Source organism: Thunnus maccoyii, chromosome 6 (assembly GCF_910596095.1).
Source record: "Thunnus maccoyii chromosome 6, fThuMac1.1, whole genome shotgun sequence".
In the NCBI taxonomy this organism is placed as follows: domain Eukaryota; kingdom Metazoa; phylum Chordata; class Actinopteri; order Scombriformes; family Scombridae; genus Thunnus; species Thunnus maccoyii.
The window spans coordinates 20,282,486-20,290,919 of NC_056538.1; the positions used below are offsets into that span (position 1 = coordinate 20,282,486).

At 43.0% G+C, this 8,434-nt stretch overlaps 1 protein-coding gene across 4 annotated transcripts; it reads right to left on the reverse strand.

The window, feature by feature from the left end:
• Positions 1-1,618: 1,618 nt before the first annotated feature.
• fosb (FBJ murine osteosarcoma viral oncogene homolog B) lies at positions 1,619-8,319 on the reverse strand. 4 transcript variants are annotated; one of them, XM_042413822.1, is made up of 6 exons: positions 8,074-8,317; positions 7,507-7,694; positions 5,417-5,800; positions 4,797-4,904; positions 3,975-4,355; positions 1,619-3,814 (listed from the first exon to the last, which is right to left on the reverse strand). In XM_042413822.1, the coding sequence occupies exons 1-6, from the start codon at positions 8,135-8,137 to the stop codon at positions 3,749-3,751; spliced, it is 1,191 nt and encodes a 396-aa protein (XP_042269756.1). In that variant the 5' UTR covers positions 8,138-8,317; the 3' UTR covers positions 1,619-3,748. The 4 variants fall into 4 exon arrangements, with proteins under 4 accessions (XP_042269756.1, XP_042269753.1, XP_042269752.1 ...); XM_042413819.1 differs by having other exon boundaries at positions 1,619-4,355; positions 5,447-5,800; positions 8,074-8,319; XM_042413818.1 differs by having other exon boundaries at positions 1,619-4,355.
• Between the last annotated feature and the right edge of the window lie 115 nt (positions 8,320-8,434).

The following is an 8,434-nucleotide window of genomic DNA, read 5'->3' on the forward strand; positions in this document are numbered from 1 at the left end:
AAATAAGACAAAAAAAAAGAAATGACTTTTTAGATCATTTGTAACATAATCTCTCTGTGAAGATTGTCTCGAAACTTGATGTTACAATAATTAGCAAGAATAACGTTTAATATTTGAACAAAAAATGGATAATTAAAGCAATACATCCTCACACTGGACATATAGTAGCAGTCAGTTTGAGCACTGCGTGATTTGCTACATTATGTTAATCCAAGAGGATAATAAGTATTGCACATGAATCAGAGTGTATAATGGGACTTGTGGAAAAATAGAAATACATTGCAACATTCACCACATCATAGAAAAATAGGAAAGCTCTTGTATCGTCGCCGTTGTACAGTACAGGTATGTGCAGGCAGCTTCTCTGTCTGAATATTTCTCCTTTTCCCTCTGTGTCACCTTTTCCCAATTCATTAGCAAACCATTTGTGATTGTAACATAACAGGAAAAAAAAAAGATTTAAAGCAACTTCAACTAAATCCAAGGCAAAGAAATTAGATGTAAGAATGAGTCTAATTTGTTGTGTGGCATTCAAGGGCATCGGTGTGAAGTGCAGGTACAGTACAAGGGCCCTCTGAGATCTGTACATCACACTTAAAATGTAGCAGGCAATTGATATTAAACTAGGATGAAATCATAGAGTGATTACTGGGCTTCCAGCGTTTCGTCTGCGGGGGATTCACTGCGTTATTGGCTTCCATTCAGAATAAAACATCCCCCGTGAGACGAGCAGCGTGTTCATTTGTCTGGAGCCTCAGCAACAGCAATAAGTAACCTTCCACCATACGACGTGGAACTGCCTCATTATTATCGTATACTATAAGTAGCACCACAAAAAAACCCTATATACATGAGAACTATTGAATATGTTTTATGCTTGCTCTGACACCAGAACATATTCTCATCACATTTGCATTAGGAGAGGAAATCAAAAGGCATCTCCAACAGCTGTACAAATACAGTCCTTATTCAACATTTTAAAAAATGAGGTCTGCCCATTTTCTGACCACCAGGAGCCACATTTGAAAGAAAACTGATAGCATTCATTTAGCCATCGTTTGGATTAAATATGTTTATTTATTGAAAATAAAGCTTCTTTTCCAGCAAATACAATCACAATTATTATTATTATTTTAAAATCTCAATTAGACAACATATTTGAATACAAGAATGGATAAACTTTAACATAATAATGTTAATATCAAGGATAAAACTGCAATTATCCTTTAAATACACATTTCAGTTAGGAAATAACAATGTTATTGAGTGATATGTTTACACTGGCAGAAATGCATACTGAATATAAAATACTTTCTTCTTAAATGAAACTGGTTAGTCATGACGTTGTCATCTGAACACTTATAATATGTGTATTGACATTCAATCACACTACTGCTATTTTTTTTTTTCTCATTTTGCATCTGCTAAGGATCAAGTGGCATTAAGGTGTCAGTAGCTTTGGGACAGACCTCACAGAGAAAAACAAACAGACAAAACAAAGGCGTTATCATAACCTTCTAACATCATAGTTATAAACATACATCTACTTTGTCTTGGATAGTGCTTTATACTGTTTATAAAACATAAATACACACTGAGAGAGGCAGTGACATCGTGCTTCATGTTAAGGGACAGGGCAATATTTTAAGTTTATTTATTTTTTTTGCTCCTTTAGAAAAATATTCATTTTAAAACTAAACCTCAGTAACATCTTGTCTTGTTCTTCATTGACAAAAATATCCCATTTAGATCTGCAGACATTCATACTTTACAATCATGGAACATACACTTATATATATACATGTTACCTGTATATATGTATATGCATATAGATTTATAATTTTTTTTTTTGACACAGAAAAACCCTTGTAGTGCACAACATGCCTCCAAAAGTTGCCAAATGAAAATACAATAAAATAATGAAACAATAGTTACAATGCAACAATAATAGTAACAGTTATGAATAAATCTCTCGATTAAAAACAAACAAACAAACAAACAAAAAAAAGAAACGACAACAGCACAAGTGAAAGCAGAGGTCAATGCAAAAACAATCAAACGCACAAACAAACATAAACATTAAAATATATAACAGTTCTCACGCAAACATACAGGAAAAAACAAACTGTTTCAAATTCACAGGCGAAGAAAGGACGCTCACTCCACAACATCAGCCCGCATGTTCTCCCCTTTTTTGTTTCCCGGGTCTTGCTTTGTGCTCACTCGCCACATCAACCTCCATAAAGAAAGAAATAAACGGGCCAGGTGCCTCCGAGTGGACACACTCATAATAAAAGCACCCCCACCTTGTCTCCGCTGAGAGAACAGGGGAGGTGCGGAGACCACTGAGCCCAATATTTAGAGGTTGTCTGATTCACTACATTAGAAAAAAAAACGTCCCTCCTCGAGTTAAAAGGCATCGGTTCACATCTGATTGATTCTGAGCAAACAGGCTGGCAAAAACACGGAGCCGGTGCGCTGCTGCAACAAACTCCCTCTCCATCCTCGCTTTTAAATCAGCCTCACAACATAAGATGTGTCTTAATCTTCATTGTGTCAACATTGGAAAAATGGCTCAGCAGAAGACAGTGGCATCCATCTTGCATTTTGCATCTATGTGCGTGTGTGAAAGTATTCAATTACTGTTCACTGTAAGGATCCGCTCTGAGCAATGCGCTCCAGAAAAAGGTTCTTCTGTTCAGGGGGGGTAGGGGGTCAGGGGGAGGTGGGTGGTTGGGTGGGTGGTTGTTGCGTCCATGTCCTTGTATGAGAGGGTGCAAAAGGCTCGTGTTAGTTGGGCCGGCATTCACTCAAGGTCCCAAGGGCTCTCGGGGGTCTTCGGGCTCTCGGGGGTTGAAGACTTCAGAGAGAGGGAGAAAACACAGAGACAGAAGAGGAGAAACAGAGTTGGCTAGAGATGGGTCTAGCATGGCAGGTAGGCAGACGGCAGAAGAATTGTAAAAACGAGAGAAGAAAGCACAAGATTTAAGTGGAGGCTGTGATATTCAGATCCCCCAACTTGCCAAGTCCAAGCAGCAAATGAAGAAGCAGAAGGAAGTCGAGCAGATGAAGTGTTAAGAGGTGAGCGAGAGATCAGCAGTCTGTCTCCCACAAGAAAAGACCCTGAACAAAAGTGTCCTTTGTCCCTATTTCAGATCTGCACAAATACATTCAGCAAGAACAAGAAGGGAGAAAAGGATGGAAAAGGATGAGAGCAAGAGCACTGGAAAAGGGGCGACCGACAGAGGGAACAAGGTGGGGGCACCAGTGCTTGTTGTTGGAGTGTAAAGTGAGCGTGTGGTTTATCTCACTCAATGTACTGTACATGATGAAGATTGGGAGTATTGACTGTGAATTAATTTGTTCATTCAGAACACTTAAGATTGGCAACTTGGACGGCCTGTGTGTTTATTTACTCATCGTGTCCAGTTGCAGTTATTCTTATAATAAAAAACAAATGTTTTCTTTGTTAAGCTCAATATTAAAGGTTTGATTTAATTGATTTCATGTGCAACTCTCTGTTTATATGGCTCTTTATTGGAATGCATTTCAGAATGTGTAAACTTTAACCCAATCAGAAACACATGATTGTTTCTTTTCTTTTTTTTTTTTTTTTTCTCAATCTGTGAGACTGCTTGGCACTATACGTGTACTTAACTCAGCCTCTACTTCCAGCGATGTGTGTGTGTGTTGATATGTGTGCGCGTGTGTTTGTCGGTCAGTCAGAGCGCCAGCAGCGAAGGTGAGTTCAGGGAATCGGATGACTGCTCGCTACTGCTGTTCCGCTGGTTGGCACTGACCCCGCAGGCTCCCTCTGGGTAGGTGAACACAAATGAAGATGTGTATGAGGTGTTGTAGCTGCCAATGGCCGCATCGTCATGGTTACCACCACCACCACCACTGTCGCTGGCCATGAGGCATGGCCCGCCAGGTGCCGGCTCACTTGAGCCATAGAAAGAACTAGAAAACTCTACCTCCTGCATTATCCCTGGCTGAGGCTGCTGCTGGACTTGCTGCTGCTGGACTTGCTGCGGCTGCTGCTGCTGCGGCTGCTGCTGAACCGGAAGCTGGGACTGTGAGGAGGCCGGATGGGCTGTGTAGGCAGGAGGCAGATAGAAAGTGTCCTCCTTCACAGCCAAGCCCACAATGGAGACAGGAGGTTGTAAGGTCTGGGGATGGAGCTGGGTCTGGACCGGAGGGAGCTGCTCTGAGCTCTGCTGAGGCTGTTCCTGGTAGGTGATCTTACAGTTCGGCTGGTGGGCCACCAGGACAAACTCCAGCCGCTCCTTCTCCTTCTGCAGCTCAGAGATCTCAGCCTCCAGCTCTGCCTTCTCCTCCTCCAGTATGTCTGTCTCCTGTGGGTAGGTACAGAGAAGGAAAGACACAGGGGGCAAGGGGAGAGAGGGGACAGGGGGAATAGAGAGCCAAACAAGAAAAAGGTGGGTAAAATGAACAGAGGAGAAAGGAGAGGTATAGCAGAAAGAGAGAGGATACACGTGTTAGCTACACCGAACTTCTACTTCAGTGTTTATGGAGGTGGATGTTTATCCATTCCAGCAGAAATACGTTCCTCACCTGCAGTTGCATATGTAAGGTGGCTTATATAAGAGCCCATTAATTAGGCCATAAATACTGCTGGTATGTGGTCTGTCTTGAGCACTGTAAACACTCCACTTCAGCTAAACACCTCATTACCTCTCCCTTATTAAAACACACCTCTATGCTATGGGAGGTAACGTAAAGCATGTTATTATGATCGTTACTCAATCTGGCAGCTAAAACAGGGCCAAGCTCACCGACTGCAGTCTGTCTGTGAGCTCTCGTCGCCGGTTTCTGCACTTGGCGGCGGCCAATTTGTTTCTTTCTCGCCGGACACGCCTCTTCTCCTCCTCCTCCGGTGTGAGCTGGGATGAAAAGATATAAATAAAAAGGGTTAGGATACAAGTTTCGTCTTGAAAATGTGGTTATATTGTCTAAGCAGCAGTGGATGGGAAGTGGTGGCAGCGATACCAGCTATGCTTGTCTTTGGTGCATAATTTCCCTTTTGAGATGGAAAATGGAAACTTTTTACTGATTCCTTATCTTTCATGTGGTAAATGATACCTATTTGGTGAAAAAGACACAACAGATGACACATTTGATAGATTTGATACATTATTTCTTCCCTCCTCCTACATGGTCCTCTACATAGGCCTGGCCTTCCAGTCTAGTAGGTTTGTGCCTAATAAGGAATAAGGTTTGTGCCTTCAACAAATATGGAGTTGTCCTTCTTTCCTGCCCTTAAAAGTGTCTGTGCACACCACTGCTAACACAGTACATGTAAATGATTCTTTAAATGCCCATGTAGGTGATATACCTGTAGTGTATGTGTAACGTGCAAGAGCCAACAAACAAACGTTCAAGCACACACACTTACTAACACACCAACATCTCCATCCTCACTCACAGACTCGTCTCGTGTGCGGCGGCTGCGGGTTCTGGACTGGCGAATGGGGCCCGGTGCTGGGCCTGGAGTATCTGAACTTGGAGGAGTGAATCCAGATGCTGAAGAGTAACTGGGGCCTGGCATGTCGTAAGGGTCAACCAGTGAGACTGGCTGGGTCATGGTTGAGGTGCCAGTGGTCCCGCTCTGTCCAGAGGCCTGGGAGGAAATGAGGGTTGGCTGAACCATCCACTGCAGGTCCTGACTGGTGGTGATGGCGGTGACGGTTGGCACGAATGAACCGGGCATCTCCCCTCCGGCACTGGTCCCAGGCCCGCTGCCCACAATGCTCAAGCCAGCACCCGCTGACACACACTCCTGAGCAGGAGCAGGAGATATGAACAATAGACTTTTACACACCATGTAAAAGAAACTGCAGGTTAGGAAACACATTTATACACACGCAAAAAAGGCAGAAACACATGCAGGAACCAGCTTGAATCAATTTCTTTCTCTTATTGTAGTCATCACGCCAACCACAGTCAAGATTACACAACCCCGTGCTGCCATTATTACAAATGTACTATCCACAACCAAATAACTTCTATTGAAAGTCTAGTCCAAATTCTAATCAAGATGCATGGAAAACATGACATAAACATATGTCATGCTGAATTACATGGAAAAACAAACAAACACAAAATTTTTAATGTGTTTGGTGTTCTGGTAAGCTATAAAAATGGCAGTGTGGAAAAAAAAGGTCTGTGAGTTATCTAACAAGAAGAAAATATTGGAAACTTTAACATTAAAATTAGAGGTGTAAGGGCAAACAGCAACAAATATGTCAGTAATACATTATGTTTTAATCTTGAATTCACCTATTTTAAGTCTTTTCCTGTGTTAAAACTTTTTTTGAAGTAAGCCTACAACAGGTCTAATAATACATCCAGAACGTCCATATCTGTCGCTTGTCTTTTGTTTAATTTTAGACATTATCGACCTGCATTAATATTCATAAAAAAGCGTGTTAAGACATTGGGACAGGCAGCTACGAGAGCGACCGCCTCGACCAATCATCTCGCTTAAAAATGTTTCCCTCCCCTCCCCCCCCCTCCATCCCTCCTCCTTCTTCCTCCTCCCCCGTCACACCCCCGGTGTTCCCCTTGGCAACGCGACGTAGCGCTCCAAAATAGAACAGGCATTTACGTCACGGCGAGGCCTGTGAGAGGAGAGCGGAGCGCGTGGAAGGAGACCGAGCGGTAGGGAGGGGCGGGGCTCCGGCGCTGACGTAGGAGAGTTCCAGAACTCTGTCATCCGTTCTGCGGCGTGCTGCAAACCGAGCACGTTGTCAACGCCTGGGAGCCGCTGCCGGGGCGACTAGCAGCAACAGATCACCGACTTATTCAGACTGTAACGCTCATATATTGAAGAAAGACTATTTATATCTGGCTGCAGGCACACACACTAACTCAACAGCTTTCTTTATGCGGTTTCCAATAGGAACATGAGCGCCACGTCTTTATGAAAATACGAAATGTATTGTAGCAGTCAAATAAAAGTTTTTTAAAGAGTCTCTTAAAAATAGATGCTATAGGCTACAGTTTCCATAACTGTTTTGTTTATGTCTACTCATACTGTAACATAGCCTACGTGTCATATGGCTATGAGGTGCTAAATTACCATAGTGCCTAAAATATAGGCTAGTGTTATAATAAGTCCTCTGAAATCTGCGGTCTGTATAAGAGGACATAAAAAACAAATACATACGCCTATAAATTAGGTTAATAATAATCAAAGTATAGACTGCTACATTGTATAATGGCCAACATGAAGTTTGTATTTACATGTTTGCAGAAGCACGTGCCCTATTTAACCTATAGGCCTATGAAACGTCAGCACATAAGGCTCACCTGTGCATGTACGACCGTAAGTCAGACCTGTTGCATTAACACGTTAATTAAACAGCTTTACCATGTGCTGATTGTTTGTTAATTAATGACTCTCGCTCTCTGTGCTTTACGCAAAGCATGATTCACACATAGGCTACATGCAGCATTGCGCTTAGCCTGCTCACTCGGACTTACCTGCGGAGCGCTGGTGGTCGGCGGGCTCCCGAAGGAGTCCACGGAGGAAAGGTACTGGGACTCAATGGATGGAGACGAGCTTCCACGGGATCCGCTGTCGGGGTCGCCGGGGAACCCTTGGTACATCTCCCCGGAGGGACCGAAAGTGAACGCAACACCTGCAGTTACCGGAGAGAACGCGATGTCACCTGCAGCGGCAGGGCAGCGGCACACACAAGAAGATTACTTAAGTAGAAGTACTGTAGGGAGAGAATGACTGATGTTATAGGCAGCGCTTTGATAATGGTTTAAATAGTGCTCTCTGGTAAAAGCTGGATACCATTGAGATTAATTAGCTTACTTTTGTCTACGAAAATCCATTGATCACTGGCGAAAACTGTACAATAAAAGTCTAGCGGACTGTTTTATAGCCTTCTTAAAAGGCTATCAAAGGAGGATATAATAGGCTGACGGGCAGCGGTGGACAGATGTTTCCGAGCAGAGCTGAACATCTGATTTCTAGGTAAATACTTATTTTAAATACTTCATATACTGTCTAACGTACATATGATGTGAATCTGGACTTACAGTTGCTGATCTTTTTGTTATTTCCCGGCGAGATGCTCTTGGTTTCTTTCCAAAAAAGTTGCATGAAGAAGATTAATCCAGTTCCCCGCGTTCAGGGGGAGGAAAGCGTCCCAATTCAATCTGTTAAGAAGTCCTCTCGTTTAGCATTAAATCCTCTCCCAAACATGCGATGATAGATCCATACAGTCCGTTCACGGTAAGCCGGTGGATGTTAGCAAGTATTACGGTGCACAGTAGCAGATCTTGTCTTATGAATGAATCCATCCTCCTCGAGTACAACCAAGGCATTTCTATCGCTTAAGTCCCGCCTCGGAGTTCCGCTGACGTACATGCCCATATTTGTGCTTTGGTGTTGTGTTTG

What these genes read in the sequence shown, in the direction of transcription:
- fosb (XM_042413818.1), bottom strand. Translation starts at nt 8,137, where the DNA reads ATGCAACTTTTTTGGAAAGAAACCAAGAGCATCTCGCCGGGAAATAAC. An exon ending in TAACAAAAAGATCAGCAACT is followed by an intron (nt 7,695 to 8,073) that starts GTAAGTCCAGAT and finishes CTGCCGCTGCAG; the next exon opens with GTGACATCGCGTTCTCTCCG. An exon ending in TCACAGACAGACTGCAGTCG is followed by an intron (nt 4,356 to 4,796) that starts GTGAGCTTGGCC and finishes ACCTACCCACAG; the next exon opens with GAGACAGACATACTGGAGGA.